Genomic DNA, 26311 nt, shown 5'->3' with positions numbered 1-26311 from the left:
CTGTGGCTGCAGTGAAAGAAGACTTGTTGTATTGTGTTCATTTGGTCTCTTTCTTTAGTAATAACATTCATTCTCTCTGTATGAGATAACCGTCTGTGAGGCAGCATGCCATTATACAGCAGTTCTATATAACATGGATGCTTTCTATAGCCGTAATGTGTTATATTGATGGTATTAAAAGGTCAATTGATTCAGGTAGGACATGGTATGTCAGGAAGGCCTGGGTATGAAATGCATGGCCTGCCACTGTCTCAATCATTATGTTTATCCAAATCAATCCGATAAAAAATATTTTTCCCAGAAACAATCCTGACACTACTTTGATTTCTAAAAGCCCAGTGAAGAAGAGGGCGGTTGAGTAGAAGAGCTAAGGGAAAGTCTATAAATGTTTTATTTTACATTTAGATAAAAAAATAAATGCATTTGCACGTCACACATACACTACAGCACAATGACCTTTTTTTCTTTGCATATCCCAGTTTGTTAGGAAGCTGGGGTCAGAGTGCAGGGTCAGCCATTATACATAGCAGAAAGAGATAAAGACCTTGTTCAAGGGCCCCACAGTGGCAGTTTGGCTGGGGCTTGACCGTCTGATCAGCAAATTAAAGCCTTAAAATAATCAGTGGAATAAATTACACATTTATAATAATCCTGTTCTAGCATTGATCATGTACAAACACTTATTTTATTAGCAGAGTATAAGAAAATATGGGTAATTTTGAATCATTTGGATCTATAAGAAAACAAATGTATTATTTTTGTGTAATCTGAGTTCAAGAGTTTTTCTTTATATGTACAGGAACCAGTCTGTTAGACCATTCAGTGAAATTCCTACTAGTGAATTCTCCAAGCAGCCTATGAAATACATAATCAAAACAAATAGAAAAAAAAGACACAAGATATAAATTAATCATTTACAAATTTAGTTACAAGTTGAATTGATTTAAGTGATTTTATGTATAGGGGTTTTGTTTGCCCCACTAATCCTAGGAGTTATAAATGGGGGGATGGGGATAGCTCCTGGTAGGGACTCAGAACAAACTGGTATTAGGTGAGGGGCCAGCCCACCCTGGGGACCCACCCTGGAGCCAGGCCTATGGGAAACCCATTGGCAAGCACCTGGTGGTCAGCACCCTACTCAAATAATATGCATGGGACCTGCAGGAGGAGTAGTAAGGTTCTGGTGCACTGAGGTTCAGGTGGCAGTCAAAGTCAGAGGCCTTTGTGGACCAATCCATGGCTGATAAAATTATATATTTGAAATTATTAAGATCTTAGCTGTCACTTCTGACAGAGCTTTTCCTGCATTCCAAGTAAAACTGTAAAACCACGAATGAATAATGCTCCTGAAGTACCGGTGACAAGTGATTTATCTCGAAGCGTTTAATTCTGAATGGAGTTGGAGATCCCTCGGTCGAGCTGAGGATGGTTCAACATCAAGTTTTTCCTTGCCACTGTCACTACTGGCTTTCTCATTAGGAATAAACTCATAAGCACTAACATATAAAATCATATTTTATAACCTACTTATCTCTGTAAAGCTGTTTTTGGGACAAAGCCCTCTCCTGACTCAAAGCAGAGTTATTGTAAATTCTGAGTCCATTCTTCAGGTTATTATTTTTCTGCCAATTAATATTCAAATTTGTTTTTAATATGATTTGAATTGATTATGAATGCTCAACTGTGAAATGTAAAAAAAAAAAAATGCATTTCATAAGTCTAGAAACTAATCCCACCCGAAAAAGGCTTTGTGTTGTGTTTGTGTTTGTCTTGGAAGCCAGGTGGCAGCAGCGAGCGAAGACTCGCATGAACCGAAGCAGAAGAAAAAGAAAAGAATGTGGAAAAAGCAGAAGATAGTGTTGTTCAATGAGTTTGTCGCTTCTTCGCGCGTCCAATCAGAGCGCTCCGTGTTGCGGCGTCGGGTGGTTGCCATGATCTCGAGTACCTTAGCGGGGGAATCCACCTAGATTGTTTTTGGACGCAATTTTTTTTCCTCCCTGTTGGGTTTTTAAATGTAAATATAAAAAGAAAAAAAGTTTTGCCGCGTGAAGTTCTGCTTCGTTTGAGTTTTTTTTTTTATAATTTATTCGATGGCATCTTAAGAGGAGGGATTTCTGTGCAACACGCGTGGAGTTGGCACACAAAGACTTGGCAACCTGGACGTACTCGAGCAAACGGTTTTGTGTTCCGGAGTGGCGCGTGTAAGTTTATTGTTCGACGGTGCTTTGTGTGGAGATGTTGAGTGGAGATTCGGTATTAAATGGCTTTATGGTGGGTTGGAGTTCATAAATTGACAGTAAACACCCTGCTGTATTGTTTCCGAGTGGGAATATGAGCGCTGAAAGCGATGCTAACGGTATTCGGCAAAACAGGCTAACAGGCTTGTTGCAAAACAGGAAAACCCCCAACGCCAGCTTCTGAAATACTTCACATATTCGGGGCAAGAAACCAAATTAACCGAACAATTCCTGAACCCAACCCGGAGAACACTTATTAAAGTGTAAAAAAAAAGGTAACAAAGTCCATTTGTTTCCTTTCTAGTACTCAGTTTTAGACGAGTAAAGGGAGTAAAATATAGTGTACAGCATTTCACATTTTTCCACCCATTCATTAAATATTAAACAGCGACCAATCCGATTGATTGATTTAATTTCATTATCATAATGCGGGAAAAAGCACAATGATTTAATGCTCTAAGTGTACACACTTATTTACGACGAGAAGAAAAGGTCACGTGACTGTTACTTGTCGAGACACGATAACAGTGAAGCACGGTGGTGGAAGCGTCACCCTGGAAAAGCTGCTTGTGTTGTGTGGATTCTGAAATATGGACGCAATCATATATCGTCCTAAACAACAAGACGCAGAATAACGTCATCTTTCAGGGGTTAAAGACGAAAGTCGACCAAGAAACGCCTTCGGAATACGATGAGCTGCGTTTTTCAAAAGGCGATAGTCAAAAACAAATGGACATATTTGCAAATGGACACTGGTGAAACCCAGATGAGGATGGGTTTCCTCTTGAGTCTGGTTCCTCTCAACGTTTCTTCCTATCGCCATCTCGGGGAGTTTTACCTTGCCACAGTCGTCACCGACTCGCTCATCAGGGACAAACTTACTTATGAAGAACATATTCACTTTTAATCACTACATTATCTGTGTAAAGCTGCTTTGAGACAATGTTCATTGTTAAAAGCGCTATACAAATAAAAATGAATTGAATTGAAAAACATCTTGAAGAAAGACAATGACGTGTGCACAAAGTCTCCATGATCGACCTGGAACCTTTTTTGTGACTCTTAGATGATTATTTATTTATTTATTTATTTTTTACAAAGCATTGATGTTAGTTAGGAGTATTAATACTTAACAACAAGATCGCTGCTTTGTTTTCAACTTGAATGTGCTTGATTTATTTTTATTTTTTCAACATTATAACAAACTGTATAAGGTCATGTCCGGGCAAATGGTTGTGCCGTGTTACGTGACTGATAACGATGATTTGTTTGTTTTTTTTGTTCTTGTCTGTGCAGATACGAAGCAAGGAGCAGGGTGTAAATAAAGCCGTCAACTCGCACCATCAACTCGCTTGTCCTGATGTTCCTTGAATTTCTTAAAGCCTCCGCTGAATGACCGAACGCCAACCGCTGCCTCCTTCCAAGGCAATCACACTACACTGTTGTACACCCGCTGATAAAGTTCAAATAAAAACTAATCCCACGTTCAGGTTTCTTTGTATAGCATTTTAACAGTGGACATTATTTCAAAGAAGCTTTACAGAATAAGAAATATAAATTCATAGTTCAAATTCAAAGTTCCTAAAATTCTCGGCATTGTATATTTCCAAAATATTTGTATACCATCGGTGTATGCTAAAATTTTGTAAATGTATGTAAAATTAAACATAGACGAAGTGCACATCATGCATTTAATCTAAATGTTAATTTTCACCTATAGTTCTTATACACTTTTTTTTTTTCTATTTGCTCTACGGCTTCTGAATATTTTTCACTGCCCAGGGATTTTAGATTTATTAGCTGTGCATATACTCGCATGTTTATCTGCACTTTTCTGCTTGTGCAATGCTTATATTTGCATGCATGCAAGTTTTCTCAGTCTGTTGTTTTAAGTTTTAAAAACCATTTCTAGTTTTGAATGCGTTTTGCTTTCCAGTTCATTTCAGTTTCATTTCATTTTTAACAGCACATACATGGTTATAAATGTGTTTTTCTGTCTCATAATTTTCACTTTTAGTGCATATTTACTTTTAGTATAGTCTGAATTTTTACTATATGAGAAGTCGTGAAATATTTGACTATGTATTTCACAAAAGACAAGATGATTCTAACATGCTACACAAATCGCTCAATGTTGAACTGTTTTGACATTAATGCAGATCAGAAATATCCCTGAACCTGTAGTATCAAACCCGTATAGAATCAAAGTCCACAATATTGAAACTTAAAAAAATGACAGCTTTTTTTTTTTTTGCTGACTCGACGCTATACACGTTTGAGAGATTTCAGTTGTGTATATGTAAATATCAAACCCTGAAACTGTTCTGACACCTTTTCACTTCAGAGTTTCATCAGCTCCTGTCCTTGATTGCAGCCGTTCCAAAAGCGATGGAAAACATCGTAATCCTTGATGATGACGATGCCGAGGAGCCTTTTTCTTCTTTGTCGCATCCTCCGACTTCTTGTGTGTCCAGCACGTCCAACACGCCTCTCGTCTCTCAGCAGCCATCAACACACATCTCAAAGTCTCCGTTTGCTTCTTCCAAAAAGGAGAGTCATGTCCTAAAAGTGGAGAATGAAAAGCTCTTTAATGAGGTTTGTAAATGCTGAAATGTATATACATCTACATACATCTGTATACAGCTGTCTTCTAATGTGTTTCTATATCCATACTGCCTACATATAAGTAAATACATTAATGTTTTAGGTTTTTTTATCGATATGGCGAGAAAAAGCAGATGTCTGTTGCTGCAGTTAAACACAAGACTAAGTTAAGACAGTTAAGTGCTGTCACACGATTGATATACTTTTATGGTGGAGGTGTTCCGGAGCCAGGAACCTGAAAAAAATGACACTAAGCATCACTTCTCTTCCTACAACAATAATTTTTAAAACCTGTGCAATACACTGCGTCCTTGTGAACAATCAAAACAGCGAATAACGTTTTCGAGGAAGTTGTTTATGTTTGAAAATTCATCCAGTGCATAAGAATACATTTCCTTATTAAGAATAAACAGGATTTTAAAATTAATTTGTAAATATTCAACACTGCTTAAATATTAATGTAATATACTCTTCATCTACTATCATTTTGTTATTCGTTTTTGTGATCGTCAGTGTTACTTTTACAAAATCATTTAAAATGGCACTTTTCACAAAGATTTTTATTTTGAACATAAATAAGCCGCACCTGTCTATAAGCTGCAGTGTGTCTACACTGAAACCAATGAACTTTACACAGGCTTTAATGAAACACAGTGCCTGTTACACGGCTTGTATCTAAACAGTAGCCTACTAAGAAAGTCATTGTTCACTGTCTTCCTCCCTCCTTTCACAACTATTTCTCTCGGGAGTTTATCTTTTGGCATCGTTGTGCGTTTAAAAATCACCATCGGTGAAGCTTTTCTCCCGATGCCATGCAGCTCAGAACACTTTTCATGCCCGTTTTTTTTCATGCCCGGTTGTTTTCAGTGTGAGGAATGATCTGCATTTCCTGTAGTCCGAGTGAGCGGCAGGTCAAATGTCAGAGGAACATCATCCATATTTATGATGTGGTGCGGCCCGATTCAGTGCTCGATTTGATACAAAGAGTTTCATTAGTTCACCTGAACCCATTCGGCAATTTGATTGGTCTAATGTTATGGGGTTCAGTTTTTTGGCTTGAAGCTTGTGAAGCCGGGAAAAACCCAGGAAAAATTAGCCGTTTCGTTGTTTAAGCCGCGGGTTCAAAGCGTTAACTTGTTTAAAAATAATTTTTTTAAAGCTGTTTTTTTTGTTGCCCTTTTGATTACAAACTTAAGCCGTTTCTGCTTAGAAACCACAATTTAAATGTTTTGTTTTTCTTCTTGACCCCGCCCAGTTTGTAAATCATTGCGAGGAACACACTCGAGCACACCCTGAGGTCGTGACTTTCCTGAAGACGAAATACTCCAAGGCCTTGCCCGACTTCCTGATGTCCGTGGAGTTCCGGAACGCTGTGGGTCGCTGCCTGACACGAGCCCAATCGCAAACCAGCAAAACATTTGTTTACATAAACGAACTTTGTACCTTGCTTAAACAGCACTCGAGCAAAAGGAGGGTCGTCATACAGCACTCTAATGTCAAAAAGCAGGAGAAAACTGACAGCAGAGAGGACAAAGAAAAAGGGAAGACCGACATGATAGAGGAATCTTCTTCAAGGCCGACAGATACTGGGGAGGAGGAAAGGAAAACCAAACGAGCTTCCAGGAGACAGGTAGATCACAATTTCCCTGATTCCCTGTGTTCCAGTTAACACTTATACAACAAGTTATTAAAACAGTATTTCGAGTGTATTAAAAGTTTTTATTTTCATTGGAATTTTAATACTACAGGGTTTGCTTTACTAATATATATATACATGTAGCTGTACATCGACTAAACACAAAGCTGTTACAGCAGTAAACATTCTGTGTGTGTAAAAGTATTTTCAGCATAAAGATATATGCAGCTAAACAACATGCCGGGGGGGTGGACTGGATACACTAATTTATCCCAGGTTCTCTGTGTGGGTAGAAGAGATGTAACGTGTGTGTTAGCTGCAGTTAGAAGCTAACTCATGTTGTAAGATGATAGTCTCTCTCTCTCCTGTTCTCTTTCAGATAGCATATCTGGAGAACTTGCTGAAGGTTTATAATGATGAGATCAGACGCCTGCAGGAGGCAGATTTGAGTTTGGAGGATCTGGAGAAGGAGGACTCAAACTATATCCAGGAGCATAAACTCAAGCGCAAAGTAAGTTCTTACAGAATATTCTACACAAACAAAAATCTATTTAATTGAATGGGCGTTGTCTCAGAGCAGCCTTATATTAATATATAAATTGTACATGAATGCTAATTGGAACTATGGTGAAAGTTCTGCCCCTGCTGTTGCCTTCACTGGTAGAAGTACATATAAAGAGCCTGTACCTTTTCATTGAAGTAGACTTGGGCAGATCCTAAAAGATTTTAGTATTATTATTAATATTCATAATAATTAATGAATTAATAATTCTTCTTATTTCGGCTGCTTCACAGCGGATCATCCGTCTCCATACCCCCCCTGTCCTCTACCTCTTTCAAATTAACTGCCTGCATGTCTTCCCTCACCACATCCAATAACCTCCTCCTTGGCCTTCCTCTTTTCCTTTTGCCTGGCAGCTTCATCCTCAGCATCCTTCTACCGATAGTCCCATGTCACTCCTCTGCACATGTCCAAACCATCTCAATCTCGCCTCCCTCATCTTGTCTCTAAAACCACCTTCATGCGCTGTCCCTCTAATAAACTTGTTTCTAATTCTGTCCATCGTCGTCACTCCCAGCGAAAACCTCAACATCTTCAGCTCTGTTACCTCCGGGTCCACCTCCTGTCTTTTACTCAATGCCACTGTCTCTAATCCATACAACATCTCTGGTATCACCACAGTCCTATAAACTTTCCCTTTCACTCTCGCAGATACTTTTCTATCACAAATCACTCCTGCTATCACTCTTCTCCACCCACTCCACCCTGCCTGCACTCTTTTCTTCACTTCTCTTACACACTCTCCATTACTTTGCACTGTTGACCCCAGGTACCTGAACTCCTCCACCTTCAACACCTCTTCTCCCTGCAACCCCCACTCCACTGCAAAACACTCCCTCTATCTTCTCAACTGTCAGGGTACGAATGAAACGGAGGCGGAAGTACGAAGTACGGTTCGCTCGGGTTTAATACAGCGAGTGAGGGAGAGAGATACACACAAGCACACACGCACGGCAGTCTTTGGGTAAAGAGAGTCCGAGGTGCGTTAGGGGAGAAGCGTAGCTGATCCGAGATGCGCTGAAAGGAAGCGCGCAGCCGGTGCAGGATATTGGAGTCCGGATGAAACGGAACATAAAGAGTCCTACATGAAGCCATAAACACACACAGCACAGAAAGTCCAACATAAACAATAACGAACGGGGAGTGAATGAGAGTGAGGGGTTTATGTAGGAGCGGGGTGGAGTGATGATAAGCTTCAGGTGTGCATCGTCAAACCTGGAGCTTCAGAGAGAGTGGAGGCATGAGTGATCAAGAGCTCCAGGTGTGCGTGATTAAACCTGGAGCTCTAGGGAGAGTGGAGGCATAGAGAGCCACCAAAGGGGGCGTGGCAGGTGGATCCCTGACATCAACACACTCTCCTCACTAGTCAACACATTTCCATCTGCATTCTTTATTGCTCTAACTTGTAGCACATCCTTCCCAGCTCTGCCTGGCCAATTGCAAATTAACTAATTACATTTTTGCCAATTTAATTGCTTCCTCAATAAAAATTAAAAATGTAAACTGTTCAATCTTGATCACAAATGTTAATAATAATAAAAAAAACTGCGTTATAAAAAACAAGCAATCCAACCTCCATTCTCTCACTGGGGTTAAGGTCTTATGCTCCCTGAACCACTCTTTCACAATTTAAGCCCAATGAATCCTGGCATTGTCATCTGGGAATATGCTCATGCCATCAGGGAGGAGAAAATCAATTGATGGAATAACCTGGTCATTCAGTATATTTAGGAATTCAGCTGACCTCATTTTTTGGGCACATAATGTTGCTTAACCAAAACCTGACCAACTGCAGCAACCCCACATCATAGCACTGTAGGCACTAGGCATGATAGGTGCATCGGTTCATCTGCCTCTCTTCTTCCCCTGATGTGCCCATCACTCTGGAGCAGGGTAAATCTGGACTCACCAGACCACATGACCTTCTTCCAATGCTCCAGAGTCCAATCTTTACGCTCCCTAGCAAATTGAAGCCTTTTTTTCCCCCCTAGATTAGCCTCACTGATAAATTGTTTTCTTAAGGCTACACAGCTGTTTAGCCCCAATCCCTTGAGTTCCCTTCAAATTGTGCATGTGGAAATGCTCTTATTTTCTTTTAAACATAGCCGAGTTCTACTGTTTTTTTATGATTTGATTTCACCAAACATATATATATATATTTATTTATTACCTCAAATGTATAGAATATATATATATATATAATCTCAGTACAGACCAAAAGTTTGGACACACCTTCTCATTTAAAGAGTTTTCTTTATTTTCATGACTATGAAAATTGTAGATTCACATTGAAGGCATCAAAACTATGAATTAACACATGTGGAATTATATATGGAATTATATACATAACAAAAAAGTGTGAAACTGAAAAATGTCATATTCTAGGTTCTTCAAAGTAGCCACCTTTTGCTTTGATTACTGCTTTGCACACACTTGGCATTCTCTTGATGAGCTTCAAGAGGTAGTCACCTGAAATGGTCTTCCAACAGTCTTGAAGGAGTTCCCAGAGAGATGCTTGGCACTTGTTGGCCCTTTTGCCTTCACTCTGCGGTCCAGCTCACCCCTAAACCATCTCGATTGGGTTCAGGTCCGGTGACTGTGGAGGCCAGGTCATCTGGCGCAGCACCCCATCACTCTCCTTCTTGGTCAAATAGCCCTTGATGCCTTCAGTGTGACTCTACAATTTTCATAGTCATGAAAATAAAGAAAAATCTTTGAATGAGAAGGTGTGTCCAAACTTTTGGTCTGTACTGTATGTACGAAACATTCTACACACTTGGACTTAAAAAATTCAAAATAGTTACTCATGTTCTGTGTGGATTTTCTGTTATCACCTGCTATGAATGGACTGTTTCAGATTATGAAGATCTATGATAAGCTCTGTGAGCTGAAGAACTGCAGCACACTCACTGGAAGAGTAATGGAGCAGAGAATTCGCTTCAGTGGCACTCGTTACCCAGAAATCAACAAAAAGGTACTCGTTTTTCTTTTGTAATTTGCACTAGTTTAGCTTTGTACACTCAGAACCTCCTCCAAAGCTTAAAAAAAAAAAATGCTAATTTCACAGCCATTAGGGCGGCACAAGCCAGTGCACTCTTAGTGCCGGTCCCAAGCCTGGGTAAATGGAAAGAGAAATTCATGCTGGATCGGTCGAGGCCTGGGTTAACAACGACCGCCACAGGTATCGTTAGCCAACTATGAATGGTAAAGGGAGAGAGGTAGCTGATATGATGGAGAGGAGAAAGGTAGATATGTTGCGTGTTCAGGAGACCAAGTGGAAAGGGAGTAAGGCCAGGAACATTGGAGGTGGGTTTAAACTGTTCTATCATGGTGTTGATGGAAAAAGAAATGGTGTAGGGGTGATCCTGGGGTGTTGGCAGGGGAGCTAGACAGCATCGGATGGTGGTCTGTAGGATGGACATCCGTAGCTAGACAGCATCGGATGGTGGTCTGTAGGATGGTTTTGGAGGCGAAGAAGAAGAGGAGGAGAGTGAGGACTGAAAGAAGAATAAGATGGTGGAAACTGAAGGAGGAAGACTGTAGTGTAAGATTCAGGGAAGAGGTCAGACAGGGGCTCGGTTGTGTTGAAGAGGTGCTGGATGATTGGGCAACTACTGCAGGAGTGATTAGGGACAGCTAGAAAGGTACTTAGTGACATCCAGACATCTGGAAATAGAAAGGAAGACAAAGAGACATGGTGGTGGAATGACGAAGTGCAGGAGAGCATAAGGAGAAAGAGGTTGGCAAAGCAGAATTGGGATCGACAGAGTGATGAGAACAGTAGACAGGGTTACAAGATGATGTGGCAGCAGGTAAAGAGGGATGTGGCGAAAGCCAAGGAAAAGGCATATGAGGAACTGTATGAGAAGTTGGACACTAAGGAAGGAGAAAAGGATGTATACTGATTGGCCAGGCAGAGGGATCGAGCTGGGAGGGATGTGCTTAAAGTTAGAGCAATAAAGGATGGAGATGGAAATGTGTTGACTAGTGAGGAGAGTGTGTGGAGAAGGTGGAGGGAGTATTTTGAGCAGCTGATGAATGAGGTAAATGAGAGAGAGAGAAGGTTGGATGATGTGGAGTTGGTGAAGCAGGAAGTGAATAGGATTAGTAAGGAGGAAGTGAGAGCAGCGATTAAGAGGATGAAGAGTGGCAAGTCGGTTGGACCAGATGACATACCGGTAGAAGCGTGGAGATGTTTAGGAGAGATGGCAGTGAAGTTTTTAACAAGATTGTTTAACAGGATATTGGAAGGTGAGAAGATGCCTGAGGAATGGAGAAGGAGTGTGCTGGTACCGATCTTTAAGAATAAGGGAGATGTAAGGGAAAGCGCATGTAGGAAGTTTTGGAGACAAGGCGAGGGAGGTGAGATTGAGATGGTTTGGACATGTTCAGAGGAGGGACATGGGGTATATTGTAGGAAAATGCTGAGGATGGAGCCACCAGGAAGGAGGAAAAGGGGAAGGGCAAGGAGTTTTTTTTTGGATGTGGTAAAAGAAGACATGCAGGTAGTTGGGTTGAGAGAGGCAGAAGGGGTATGGAGACAGATGATCCGCTGTGGCGACACCTAATTGGAGAATCCGAAAGAAGTAGTAGTAGTTTATTGTACAATTTGAGTGTATCTAGAGTTTGTGTGTATATATACACATATACACTCTGCATTTGGAAAGTATTCATACCACCTTCACTTTTTATTTTATTTTATGTTGCAGCCTGATACCACATATTTTTTTTGCCTCATTAAACCACATTTAGTACACCATAGTGACAAAGTGGAAACAGAATTGTAGAAATGTCAAATTTTTGTTGTATTATTATAATTTTCTTTTTTTTTGAAAATCTCAAATGCACATAAGTATTTAGACCCTTTACTCAGTACTTAGTTGTAGCACCTTTGGCAACAATTACATCCTCTGGTCTTTTTGGGGTATGATGCAACAAGCTTTGCACACCTGAATTAGGGGATTTTCTGCTACTCTTAATGGCAGATCATCTCAACCTCAGTTAAGTTGGATGGGGATTTTCGGTGGAAAGTCACTTTCAGGTCTCTCCAGAGATGTTCAATAGAGTTCAAGTCAGACCTCCAGCTGGGCCACTCAAGGACATTTACAGAATTGTCTCTTAGCCACTCCTGTGTTGTCTTGGCTGTGTTCTTAGGAATGTTATTTAGGAAGGTTTGCCTTTAGCATAGACTGAGGTCCTGTGGAACAAGATTTTGTTGAGGCTATTTCTGTGCTTTGCTCTATTCAGCTTTCCCTCAACCCTGACCAGTTACCAAGTCCCTGCTGTAGAAAAACACCCTCACAGCCACCATCATGCTTTATTTTTTGGAGTGTTTGGGCAGGTGATGATCGGCACACGATTACCTCCAGACATAATGTTTAAAAGCAGTTCGAGTTTGATTTCATCAGATCAGAGTCTGAGCGTCCTTCTGGTGTCTGTTGGCAAACTCTTAGCGAGTATCCATTGGTTTCTAGCCACTGCCATAAAGCTCAGCTCTATGGAGGGCTGCAGTGATGGTTGTCCTTTTCGAACTTTGTCACATCTCCACAAAGGATCTCTGGAGATCGGTCAGAGAGACCGTCGTGCTCCCTCGATTGCTCAGTTTGGCTGGGCAAACAGCTCTTGGAAGAGTCCTGCTTGTGCCACACTTCTTTCATTTGAGAATTTTGGAGGACACTGTGTGCACGGGATTCTTCAGTGCAGCGGCAATTTTTTTTGTAGCCTTCCCAAGATCTATGAACTCTGCAGCCAGTTCCTTTGACCTTGGTGCATGATATGCATTGTCAGATGTGAGGCCCTATATAAAGTGGCCGTGTGCCTTTCAAATCATGTTCCATTAGTAATCTTTTCCACAGGTGGACTCAAATTATAAACATCTCGGCAAAGTTCAAGAGAATTGTGAGGCACCTGAGCTAATTTTCAAATGTTGTTGGAGAGGGTCTGTACATACGATATTTACGTTTTGTTTTTTTGTTGGGTTTTTTAAGAATTTAGACTTTTTTAGAATTCTTTTTTCCCTTTGGAATTATGGGGTACTGAGTATAGATCAATGAGAGTCTACTGGATTGCTCTTTTGGCTTCACACTAAAGGCATTTGGGTTTAAGATAAATATCAGAATTTCATGATTTATTTCCTGATATTTACATTTTGATGTGTTTAACAACTTAGAACATTGCACCTTTTGGTGGTAAACTATTCAGTAAATACTTCTCAGGTAGAAACACCGGTACAGACACAGCTCATGAAACAGAGCTCAACAGAGAAACCCACAATAGACTGTTGAGTCATTCTAAGAAATCTTTCTTTGGTTTGCTTGATTTACACACCCATCCATGTAACCTGAATAATAAAACCGCTAAATGTTGCAACCGTCCTGCAAAAGAAGTTTGGTGTTCTAGGCTTGTATATTGAGTATATTTGAGATTGTTGGGCTAAACTATTTGGGAACCCCTGCTCTAAAGCCTTTTCAAATAGAGTTGTTGTATCTGTTCCCAATTTTCCTCGCACATTTATTAGATTGAGCGATTTATAAACCAACCCGAGGCCCATCAGAACCCTCCGGATTACAGGGACATCCTTCAAGTGGTGAAGCGTGCCAACGAACGCAGTCAGCTGATGCTGAGCCGTAAGCAGGAGGCGCAGATTGCTCAGGAGGTGTTCCGCGAGACGGGCAACAGGCTGCAGGAGCGGCGCCACCTTGACATGGTCTACAACTTCGGCTCACACCTTACAGACTTCTACAAACCCAGTAATTCATCTTCCAATTAATCTTTGTTTAAACAGGGTGTTTTTTGCATTATATGTAAACGAGGTGGTATCAAAAAATCTGTTTACAAGAAAGTACTTAATATACGGTTATACACCATCACCTTTAAAATAGTCCCCTTGCCCAGCAATACAGCGCTCCCAGCGTTCCTGCCACTTCGCGAATTTGTCCTGCAGGTCTTCATTTCAAGCATGTCAGACCCTTCTGTGATTAGAGCTGGATCTCTGCAGTGGCGTCAAAACGGTGGCCTTTGAGCCTTCAGTAGGAGGTTGAAGTCTGCAGGAGCCAAATTGAGTAGGGTGGGTGCAGAAGTGAGATCGTGTGGCTTGTTCTCCGACGATCACCATGCACAAGTTGCCAAATGCTTTTTGACCTCTGTAAAGGTCTCCCTGATCTCTTGTCTTCCAGCGAAGTTCTTCCACTCTTATAGTGCACGTGCCACTCAAAACGCTGCAAACGACTCATTGCAGCATTGCCGTACGTCACACCTCTCTGTAGCGGACTTGCCCGGTTTCATGCAGAATTTCACCCTTTGTTCTTTGTTCTAACTTGCTGTCCATGATAAAATAACAGACGTGGTAACGGATGTGGTCAGAATAGCACTAGTTGGTACCATTTAGTCTCAAAATTATTTTGATGCCACCTCGAAAAGTGAATTAAAACAGACAGTTTTTTTATTTTATTTTTATTGTATTTTTATTTATTTATTACTAAAACAAAACAACAGAGCCGATCAGTCAACACACACAGCATACACTCAAGCATATTAATAACAATATAATGCTAACATGAAAAAGTGACCATAGAAAGGCAAAGGGCAAATCAAAACAAAAGGGGAAAACAAAACACAAAAAAGAAAAACATAAGTCAGGGCTAGGGTCGTGCCTGTAGAGTAAGTAAATCTACAGTCGTGCCTGTAGAGTAAGTAAATAAAGGGGCCCATATCCGCCAGAATACATCGGATTTCTTCTGCAAGTCATACGTAAGTTTCTCCAAAGGGAGAAGATTAGCCATTTGTGCTAAACACATCTTTAAAGTTGGTACCTGTGGTGATGACCATAGAATAAGTATGCATTTCTGTGCCAAATAAGTAATCAAATTTAATAAAGACTGTGAGTCAGTAGAGAAATCCAATGACGTCTTGCAGTTTAGTAAATAAATAGTCGGAGACAAAGTACATTTTCTACCCAGCATCTTCTGAACCATACCACGTACCTCATGCCAAAAAGGTTTAATGTTCCTACAGTCCCAAAATAAATGCATCAACGTTCCTATTTCAGATTTGCATTTAAAACATCTGAGATACATTTGGGTACATTTTGTGGAGGCGTACTGGGGTAAGATATATCCTGTATATAAAGTTGAAGTTTTGTTCATGCACAGAGCTTGAGATTGATTTATGAAAAACTTTCTCATGTATAGAGAGCCATTCGTTATCAGTAAATGACTGGCCCATATCCCTTTCCCAAACCTTTCTCAAAGGATCCAAAGGAGAAGAGGTTTCTGATAACAGAGAATACAGATAAGAAATCTGCCCCTTTAGTGCCCCCGGAAGCAGAAGACTATTTTCAACTTCAGAAAGTTCCCAGCGAATTTTTCCCTGTCTCATTTCAGACTGAATAAAATGACGGAATTGGAGAAATAAAAAAAAATTGGGACTTGGGAAGTTGGTAATCTATCCTAAGCGTCTCAAAAGATTTAAAGACCTTTCCTGTAAATAAATCAGCCAAATTAGATATGCCCTTTCCTGCCCAGGCCAGAAGGCCAATACCGGCTAACGAGTCAGGGAAGTCAGGGTTTAAAGCAATTGGGGATTGCATGGACAAATTCTTGGGGACAGTGAGATACTTCCTGATATCATCCCAAGCCAAAAGAGTGTTTAAAAGCAAAAACTTCCCAGCTACTGGGCAGACCTCCTTAAAGTTATGAATAAACGGAAGGGATGTTAGCAGTCTTGGCGCACATGTAAAAGATTCCATACTGACCCACAAGGAGTCTGTATCATTTAAAAACCACCTAAGCAGGGAAACACACAGTTTAACGTATTACTGTTGTGCTGCTCTAAACATGTTACTTTTCTTTGTGTGCATTTTTGATGCCGTTTCTGAATTTCACATCTGTTTTATTTTTGTTACTAATCCAGCTGCAGATCCTGCGCTTTGTGATTCCGAGTTATCCCAAAAGCTGCGCTCTAACAGAGAGCTGGCTCTCAGTTCCCTAGAGGTGGTCATCAACAAGTACGCCAACAAACAGGACGATACGGAGGAGGAGGAGAGGAGAAAACGGCTTGGGAAAGAGAAACAGAAAAAAGAGGTGAAAAGGGTAAAAGAAATGGGATGGGAATGTGCTATGTACATAAAGAAAAGCGATAAATCCTACCCAAAGAACATATAAAGGTACCAAACTGCTTCTTCCACATTTGCTTTTATTTTTGAAAATCTGTAAAGGGCTTTTGGCAGACTGGCGTTTGCGAAGGTTGGATTATGTTTGTGGCACATTTTTCTGCCCTGAGCTTATGGAGGGGAAAAAGTTTAAATCAAAACCATTAAATAGAATTAAAGTAAATTTTTTCCGAACTGTTTGGTACAGAATGGAGAGCAGGAATCAATAAAAGCAGAGAACTGTAAAAAGAGCGGAGATGAAAATGAAGAGGAGGAGGCAGGGGAAGAGGACGAAGAGGAGGAGGAGGAGGAAGAAGAAGAAGAGGAGGAAGAGGAGGATTCTTCAGATCCAGATATTGACGAGGAGATCCAGGCCAGTGAAGCACAAGCCAGACCAGGTGTGAAATAGCTATGAAAAAATTTTTGTTCGCCCAACTGAATGTGCTGGTGTTGCAAAGCAACTGTTTACTTAAAGGAATTGATGAGCTGCACAGAAACCTTCTGAAATAGATAAAGTTAGTTCCTTTGTTGTATTATGTGTTTCGTCATCTTCCTGCTGATGGATGACTAAGGAACTAGAGGTTGACCGATTGATTTCACCGATACCAATAGCTAGGTTGGATCAGATTTGCTGATAACCGATTAATCAACTAGCAGTTTTTAAAAGTGATACTGAATAAAAAATAACACTGCATATTAAATAGTACTGAACTTTAATTTAAATTCTCTGTGCTTCCAGAAAACATTTCAAGAAAGCTATGTTAAGCATGACTAACTGGATTTATTTGAAATGGTACCGCTTTAAAGTAAGATTCCGTTTGTAACATTACCTGAAATAAATAAATGCTTCTGAAGTGGTGGTTATTGTTTGTTAATTTAAAAATGTACTCGTACATTTTTAAATTAATTGAGTAAATTTTTATTTAGCTGTAAATTTTTATTTCATGTTCATTTTTTTTAGCGCCATGAACGTGGTAGTCTCGCATGGCAAAATAAACAGCACAAGGCGTTAGTGATCCGCCCTTTAGAGCCCACTCTTGTACTTTAATTACAGCAGACCTTCTCAGCCACTTCGGTGCAGATGGCAACCGTCTGGATTTTTGCGGATAGTTCCAGCAATTCACTATGTGTTGATTAATCTGCAAAACTGATGACCGACTGATGATGTTAACGGGGAGATGAATGTTGTACTGGTTTATCTGGTAAAAGAGAAAAGGAAATGGAACGGTGTGCAGTTTTTCCTCAAGTGTGTTTAGTCTGTACCAGGAGGAACTGAATATTAAACTTCCCCATTGTTCAATGAGCTCAGTTTTCCCCCGGTGTGTCTCTCTCTCTCTTTTGGAGGTTGGCGTCTCTCTCCTCTTTATTGGCATCACAAAACTAAATCAGCGCACTGATTAGTCTCATCAGCTGCAGGTGTTTCTTATCTTTTCTTATGTGACTTAAGATTGATTTCTGTTTATTTACCAATAACAAAAGGTGCATGTAAATATGTGTCCTGTATTAGATCATTGCAGATTGTCCGTTTTTTAATTTATTGTATCAGAATGAAATTATTTCCTTTGTGTAATATTTCAGATGACGAAGACGAGGAGGAAAATCTGAGCGTTAGCGATGAGCTCGTGCAGCCCAACAGCAACGGCTCGTGTCAGTCAGTTAAATCGCCCGACTGTGGAGAGACAGTTGTGAGCGGCGATGAAGTTCCACCGTCCGAAAGTAGAACAGAAAAACCGCTCAAACACGAACGTTCCACAGACGTCCCCTCCTCCTCAGACAGCCACAGTCAGACGTGTGGCCCGGACCCTCAGTCTACAGAGGACGTTTTGCTCGTTTCTAACACTTGTCCCTCAGCTGACTCGAACGGCGTCAGTGAAGCTACAGAGATTCCACCCACCCCCCCTGAGAACAGCGGCTCCTCCCCACTGACTGTGTTTGCCAATCATCCCGAGGTGACTAACAAGACGTGTAACAGCAAGAAGAGGAAGCGGGAATCAAAGAAGAACCACATCATCGTACAAAATGGCACTAGGTAAACTAAAAAAAAAAAAAGCTTGGTTTCCAAAGTGATAATTAGATTCTATAATAAATAGGGCTGTCAATCGAATAAAACATTTAATCGCGATTGTCATTAGTTGACTTGTGATTAATCGCAACTTAATTGCACGTTTTTTTCTCTCTTCTAAATGTACCATAAATTAATATTTTTCAAGTTTTTAATATTGTATAGTATTTATTATTGGTGAAACCATAGTCAACACAGAGCATGAAGACTAGACATGTTTTAAAGGACATACAGTGAGGAAAATAAGTATTTGAACACCCTGCTATTTTGCAAGTTCTCCCACTTAGAAATCATGGAGGGGTCTGAAATTGTCATCGTAGGTGCATGTCCACTGTGAGATCCAGAAATCACAATGTATGATTTTTTTAAACTATTTATTTGTATGATACAGCTGCAAATAAGTATTTGAACACCTGAGAAAGTCAATGTTAATATTTGGTACAGTAGCCTTTGTTTGCAATTACAGAGGTCAAACGTTTCCTGTAGTTTTTCACCAGGTTTGCACACACTGCAGGAGGGATTTTGGCCCACTCCTCCACACAGATCTTCTCTAGATCAGTCAGGTTTCTGGCCTGTTGCTGAGAAACACGGAGTTTGAGCTCCCTCCAAAGATTCTCTATTGGGTTCAGGTCTGGAGACTGGCTAGGCCACGCCAGAACCTTGATATGCTTCTTACAGAGCCACTCCTTGGTTATCCTGGCTGTGTGCTTCGGGTCATTGTCATGTTGGAAGACCCAGCCTCGACCCATCTTCAATGCTCTAACTGAGGGAAGGAGGTTGTTCCCCAAAATCTCGCAATACGTGGCCCCGGTCATCCTCTCCTTAATACAGTGCAGTCGCCCTGTCCCATGTGCACAAAAACACCCCCAAAGCATGATGCTACCACCCCCATGCTTCACAGTAGGGATGGTGTTCTTGGGATGGTACTCATCATTCTTCTTCCTCCAAACACGTTTAGTGGAATTATGACCCAAAAGTTCTATTTTGGTCTCATCTGACCACATTACTTTCTCCCATGACTCCTCTGGATCATCCAAATGGTCATTTGCAAACTTAAGACGTGCCTGGACATGTGCTGGTTTAAGCAGGGGGACCTTCCGTGCCATGCATGATTTCAAACCATGACATCTTAGTGTATTACCAACAGTAACCTTGGAAACGGTGGTCCCAGCTCTTTTCAGGTCATTGACCAGCTCCTCCCGTGTAGTTCTGGGCTGATTTCTCACCTTTCTTAGGATCAGTGAGACCCCACGAGGTGAGATCTTGCATGGAGCCCCAGTCCGAGGGAGATTGACAGTCATGTTTAGATTCTTCCATTTTCTAATGATTGCTCCAACAGTGGACCTTTTTTCACCGAGCTGCTTGGCAATTTCCCCGTAGCCCTTTCCAGCCTTGTGGAGGTGTACAATTTTGTCTCTAGTGTCTTTGGACAGCTCTTTGGTCTTGGCCATGTTAGTAGTTGGATTCTTACTGATTGTATGGGGTGGACAGGTGTCTTTATGCAGCTAACAACCTCAAACAGGTGCATCTAATTTAGGATAATAAATGTAGTGGAGGTGGACATTTTAAAGGCAGACTAACAGGTCTTTGAGGGTCAGAATTCTAGCTGATAGACAGTTGTTCAAATACTTATTTGCAGCTGTATCATACAAATAAATAGTTAAAAAATCATACATTGTGATTCCTGGATTTTTTTTTTTAGATTATGTCTCTCACAGTGGACATGCACCTACGATGACAATTTCAGACCCCTCCATGATTTCTAAGTGGGAGAACTTGCAAAATAGCAGGGTGTTCAAATACTTATTTTCCTCACTGTAGATGTTTTTCAAAGAACTTGTTCGTCTTTTAACCACGTGAAAACACAGAAAAACCAAAGGTTTCCATAACTTATATTTATTTGCACTGAGCACGTTGCTGAAATAGACAATCTTGTTTACATTTTCAGATGACAGGGCAGCTTGAAAAAATGTATTGTTAATGTTTTTAAGTTATTATGGTGTTTTAATTTACGTAAATCATCAGGACACCAAACATATTTCCACAAGGAAATTTTAATTGCCGGCGGCTTGATTTGCTACTTGGCGCATCAGTAAAACAAATGTTTTTGTTAAAAAAATGTGTAAACATAAATGTTCGATGATAAAAAAAAATTAAAAATAAACAATTCAATAAAAGAGATCTCATAACCAAACAACCAAAGGACACTCTAATGGCGGAAAAAAACTCTCCCGATCACAGCCTATCCCATAAATGTAGAAATAAAGGACCCTCGTTTGTTTTACAAATCTGTTAATGAGCTATGTCATCATCCAGTGTAACAGCCAACTGCTAATTGCGCAGAACTACAACATTTAAAAGCTATCTTTAACCTCTTTTGCCTTCAGGAAACCTGCCTAGCTCCAGACAGTCACTTTTTCATTACAGTTACATACATTTTTACAATTACATAACCTTTAATGTGCCTGGTTGAATACAGCCATACTGATGAGAAAGAACATACAAACACTACAAAAAAGTTCCTTTCAGACAACGTATAACCTTATAACCAGCTCTTTACTATGGAACTTTTAAAATCTTTTAATTTCTCAAACGACACTGCTGTTGATCTGGACAATATCCACTACCAGTTTTTAAAACACCTACCCCAAAGCATCTATCCTCTTGAACAACTATAACACCATCTGGACGTCAGGAGATGTTCCACCCCACTGGAAAGATGCAATAATTATACCCATACCAAAAGCAGGCAAAAAATCATACCAATCTGAACAACTATAGCCCTGACCAGCTGTCTGTGTAAAACTACAGAATTGTAAATCTTGTGTGAATACTAGAGATCAAACACCAAATCATGTGGTTTTAGACACTGAAAAAATTCAAACAGAATGTGTTCATCAAAAAAGAGCACACTAGCTGTCTTCTTCGACCTTAAAAAAAGCATACGATACAAGACGTAAATATGGCATTTTAAAAGACTTGTACTAAATGGGTGTAGCATACTCACTGGTTCTGCGCTGGAAGAGAGAGAGACACAGGCAAAGGTTCACCAAGCAAAGCTTTCTTTATTTACTTCCATTTTTCGACGCTTTCCTATTCCAGTAATCACACCGGAGCTAACCCACACACTCGTGGTTCGGTACGCCTTTCCATCTTGACATCCGCCGGCAGCCACTCGCAGATCAGCCCGCCTTCCTCGGGTGTCTGACACGCTTTCTCTCTGTAGCACCCACCTGGGTTTCCTAGGGGACCAGCATGCCTTTTCCTGGGGTCCGTCCGGGTGCACTCGCCGGCCGGGCAAAGTCGTTCGGTGACCCTTACACTCATTTCTCTGCTTGGTGTCTTTCTCCCCGAGGCTGATGTCGTGCTCCTCTTTATTGGCACCACTTTAGCAAATTCCACTGGTTCCCCGTGGTTCCGCGGCCGGGGCTCACCCAGACACTCGCAGTTTGGGACACCTCCATCTAGAAGACTGCTGACGGCCACTCGCAGATCGGCGCGCATTCCTCCGGCATCCGCTTGACTTACTCGTGGATGGGCCTGCTTTCCATTTTCAGTGCCCGACAGGGTTTCCTTGTGGACCGGCATGCTTTTTCCTGGTGCCCGCATACGCTTAGCCACCGCTTTTTGAAGCTGGGGTTTCGCTCCTTTTTATTGGCGTTGCCGGAGTGAAACAGTGCGCACTGCTTAGTCTCATCAGCTGCAGGTGTTTCTTACCGTGGATCGAGAACTCTTTATGGAAAGTGAAACCTTTAGTCCTCAAAGAAACCACATTTCTGGGATTCAATTTTGATAACAAACTGTCATTGATCCCACCTATGAATTTGTTAAGAAAGAAATGCTATAAAACATGGACAATTTTAAAGTACTATGCAAACTAAGATGCAGACCATACTACTCGGACTGTACAGAACTCTGGTCCATTCCCAGGTGGACTACGGAAGTGTAGTCTATGGTGCAGCCAGGAAATCCTATACCAGAATATTGGATACAGTATACCACCTAGGAATAAGACTCTCTTGAAGCATTCAGGACATCACCAGTTCAAAGTTTATTCATCGAAACAAGAGAACCATCGCTTCAAAGCAGACGCTTGAAACTGGCTTTGCACTATGCAACCAAACTAAAGATGGACCAGAATAACCTGATTTATACTTCAGTCAATACCCACAGCTGTATGAACCTAGACCCATGTACATCAGCCCACTTGGGATCTGCATAAAACCCCTTTAGAAAACAGGGATATCAACCTAGACATACCTAGTACAGACACATACATGTCCTATACCACCCTGGATTATGAAGAAACCAAGCATCATAATGGACCTGACCAAGTATAAAAAGAAAGTGACTCAACCAAATGAATATAAACAATAATTGCTGGCTATAAGATGCTGCTTCCCATTACATAAAGCTGTATATACTGATGGATCCAGAAGGATCTGCGTATCTGCAGCTGTAGCATTTGAACACCAGTGACGTTGAAATTCTCAAACCAATAAGAAACTCGTACCTCTTGAAAAAATCAACCAAACTATAAACCAAAGACAATTTCTCAACTTCCAATGTAAATCTGGGCATGACCAGATGTCCATATATTGGACACACCAGATAAATGCATTCCTGCTAAATGGAGAGGAATTCCCAACGTGTCATCGCTGTAAAAATAAAAGCATGGCTATAAACACATATTAATAGACTTCAATTCACTTAAAAACACAAGGCAGCTCTTCTACTCAGAAAGTACACATAAAGGAATCTTCCAAATGTATCACCAAAGAAAATACTAGAATACTTACAGAAAATTAAACTGAAGGACTCCATATAATCACTGAACTCTGCCATAATAAAAATCTGTTAAAAAAAAAAAAAGCTATAACATCTAATTATGCCCACCTTGATCTTGCCTGGATATTTCATGGGAATAGCCACCACTGCTGGCATGGCATTTACTAACAATAAACAAATTGTTCTCTGAAAATAACTTGACATACTGCCATTATTTTTAAAATAATTGCCAAAATTGTATAGGTAAATCTGAGTAAATCAGGACTCATCCGACCACATGACCTTTTCCCATTGCTCCAGAATCCAAGCTTTATGCTAATTAATAGAAGGTTTAGAGCACAGGTTTAGATCTGTGTTTTCAGGTCTGTGATGATTTCTATATATGTGTTGTATGCTGAAACGTCACCAAACTGAACTGTAAATGTTGTGTTTTAGCAACAGTAAAGCATCGCTAAACATTAAAGTGGCCTGTAGCCCCGTGCAAGTGGACTCGACCCGGGCGGACACACCCACTCAGGATATGGTCAGCAGCACTCACGCCTCACCACCCCCTAAAAAGCACAAGGCAAGTGTGTGTATGTGTGTGTGTGTGTGTGTGTGTGGGGGGGGGGGGGGGCAGATGTTAATTACGAATATAACGAACTCACTCTTTCCCCTCTTTGCGATTTTTCAATAAAAATGTTTTAATGTACTGTGTTTTTATTTTTTTTCATATATATATATAAATATCTTATTTCAATATATATAATTTTTCACCATTTAAGCTTTTAAAGGTGTCGGAGGGGCATTACTGGCTATGCAGTCTAGAACTGGGAGGTAGAGGTGGTAGCTTAGTGGTTTGGATCTAAAATATCTTAAGTTCAAATCCCAAACATTAAACTGCTACTCCTGGGCCCCTGAGCAAGGCCCTTAACCTCATAGTTGCTCAGTTGTATGAATGAGAGAAATGTTGCTCTGGATAAGAGCATCTGCCAAATGCTCAGGAAATGTAAATGCTTGCAAGCTTTTTTCATTTGCCAGAAAAACTCTGGTTTTAAAACAAATAATAATAATAATAATAATAATTAGGTTTTTTTTTTTTTTTCCTTGATTTTTTTTTTTTTTTTTTTTTTTTTAGTTTGTTGCAAATTTTTCCATTTTACTATGTTCTACTATTTTACTCACTTCACTATATTTCTTTACTCCTGACTGATATTTCACTGGTATGCCCTTCAAGCATCATATTTGCAGTGACAGAAACATGAAGAGCGAAGAATACTAAATAAAATAGCATGTTTCACCTCTGTTTGCTCAACATGAAGGTTATTTGTAAGGTGTTTGACACCTTGTTGTAGATCTGCTCAAACTTGGTAGGGTAAAATGTTGTAAGATTGTGGGAAGGGAAGCTTCCAGTGAGTGACGGCTCAAATAAATCATTCTATCAAGGTAAAAAAAAAGTGGTATTTAAAATTTTTTTGAAATAAAATGTGTGTATATATATATATATTTTTTTTTTTTAATATGTACATGCACACACACATGCGTACACGCGCACACACACAGACATGGACAAAATTGTTGGTAAAATATGTACTTTCATTTAATACAGTATGCTTAAATATATATTTTTTCTCTCCCCCCTCATGTAGGTGCCAGTAATTCAGGTGGGAACATTTTACTAATCCTAATCTTGTCCCTGGTGTTGACTATACACAGGGACGTGTAAAAAGTCAGTACCTGTGATTTCTTTTTACCTACTAACGAAAGCATTCTTTTATACTTCTTAGGTAGACGTTGCGACCCAGTGTGACCCAGACGCAGTGATAGTTCTCTCTGATTCGGACTGAGTCATTCCTTCTGCTGCCTACCTGGATGACGAGCTCTTATTTCCACAACCATCTGTGCTCCATATCGGCGGGTGCTTGACTGTATATACACTCATTCATTGTCTCTGCCACACGATAACCTTTTTACACTCGAACCCACCTTGCTGCACTGCCCGCTCGGCTCAGCAGCACAATTTCAGGGTATCTTAACTGGGTATTTTTTATTAAAGATTTCATTATTCTATTGAATGATCTATTCTGGGTTTTTTTTTAAGCAGATAAAAGTTTGGTCTTTATCTCTGTGTAATTACATTTAATTAAACTGGGAAGGCCTAATTTATTTTTCTGTTGAGTTCCCATATAAACTCAATAAAAATGCTATTTTTGTGTAAACGTCTTGTGGTGGTTTTCTTATTTTAAATGCCATTTTATTTTGGAGATTAATTGGAGGGTAACCAAGGCCAACACGTCACACCGAAAAGCAGAAGACTGATGCATTTGCTTTTCTATTTTTCTTCTTTCGGCTGCTCCTATTAGGGGTCGCCACAGCGGACCATGCGTCTCCACACTACGGATTTGCTTTTATGTTGATTTTGTAAATGTTCAGTGAAAATCAATATTATAAAAGTTCTATTTCTCTACAATTACAAAATGCTTCAAAATAATTGTATTACTTGTTTCCCTTCCTGCTTCATTACATTTTAACTTGGCTGTGGATCCTGAATCAATTCACAGGTTTTGGAAATCAGAACTTTATACTTTATTGATCCCACAGGGAAATTGTTGGGTTGCAGTTGCTCACAGTAAAATTAAAGTAAAATACATTCTAAGAAATTTCAAATAAAATATACATAAATTATATATTAAGTAAAGATACTGTGCAATCAATGAGTTTCCAATTGTATTTAAATATACTGTATAAAATGTTGATTTAGCGTATTTTGGCTTGACAAGATGGGGACAAAATGGTTGCTGGAATGTGAGGGCTGCACTCACTTTTCTGAGATACTGTATGTGTGTTAAGTTTATAACTGTTTTAGGGCTGTTCTTTCTGCACCAATATCAAAAGGGTTGCAATATTTGGTTTTGAAGGGTCTCTGTACTGGTTATCACAGTGCCATTTACACAATTAACAGGTAAAAGAACAAGAAAGTGCATGAAAAAATTAGATGTAAATATGTTTGCTACAACATAAATGCTATTTCTACAGTCTAAACACTACCCTAATGCCCTAATAAATATACTCTGAACACTGTTCCTCAAAACAATTCACAGCATGTGTCCAGTGTCTCAGAATTTTGAGTTTGGATTTAGAACATTTAAAAACACTCTAGAAACAAAAATCAAACACCTGCACACAATAAAAAACCCATGACTACAGTGTTTTTTTTATTTTATGTAATCAGTGTTTTCATTAATTCTCAATATTATATTATAGTTTTTCTTTTAAATAATGTTAATGTATCAAG

The 26311-nt window shown here is 40.1% G+C and overlaps 2 protein-coding genes across 6 annotated transcripts in view; one reads left to right on the top strand and one right to left on the bottom strand.

The window, feature by feature from the left end:
• The window catches only part of LOC310727723 (craniofacial development protein 2-like), a gene marked incomplete at its 3' end in the record, with an annotated part of 68928 nt that overhangs the window by 35179 nt on the left and 7438 nt on the right, over positions 1–26311 (bottom strand). The gene's annotated exons all lie outside the window — the stretch shown is intronic.
• Positions 1862–25235, top strand: daxx (death-domain associated protein). Of its 5 annotated transcripts, none has more exons than XM_083543289.1 (13): positions 1862–2201; positions 3534–3662; positions 4612–4832; positions 6097–6471; positions 6857–6988; positions 9897–10013; positions 13557–13788; positions 15950–16119; positions 16396–16585; positions 17766–18216; positions 23473–23602; positions 24666–24680; positions 24804–25235. In XM_083543289.1, exons 3-13 carry the CDS (start codon positions 4626–4628, stop codon positions 24861–24863), a joined length of 2079 nt encoding a protein of 692 aa, XP_083399415.1. In that variant the 5' UTR covers positions 1862–2201; positions 3534–3662; positions 4612–4625; the 3' UTR covers positions 24864–25235. The 5 variants fall into 5 exon arrangements, 4 of the variants coding, with proteins under 4 accessions (XP_083399415.1, XP_083399416.1, XP_083399413.1 ...); XM_083543290.1 differs by having other exon boundaries at positions 1862–2512; XM_083543287.1 differs by having other exon boundaries at positions 1863–2201; positions 4582–4832.

This window comes from Silurus aristotelis, assembly GCF_946808225.1.
Source record: "Silurus aristotelis genome assembly, chromosome: 6".
In the NCBI taxonomy this organism is placed as follows: Eukaryota; Metazoa; Chordata; class Actinopteri; order Siluriformes; family Siluridae; genus Silurus; species Silurus aristotelis.
Note: the sequence above shows the minus strand (reverse complement) of the source record. Positions and strands in the feature narration are given on the sequence as shown.

Coding starts and splice junctions, on each gene's coding strand:
- daxx (XM_083543289.1), top strand. CDS start 4,626: ATGGAAAACATCGTAATCCTTGATGATGACGATGCCGAGGAGCCTTTT. Junction 6,472..6,856: donor AACGAGCTTCCAGGAGACAG/GTAGATCACAAT, acceptor GTTCTCTTTCAG/ATAGCATATCTGGAGAACTT. Junction 16,586..17,765: donor TGAAGCACAAGCCAGACCAG/GTGTGAAATAGC, acceptor GTAATATTTCAG/ATGACGAAGACGAGGAGGAA.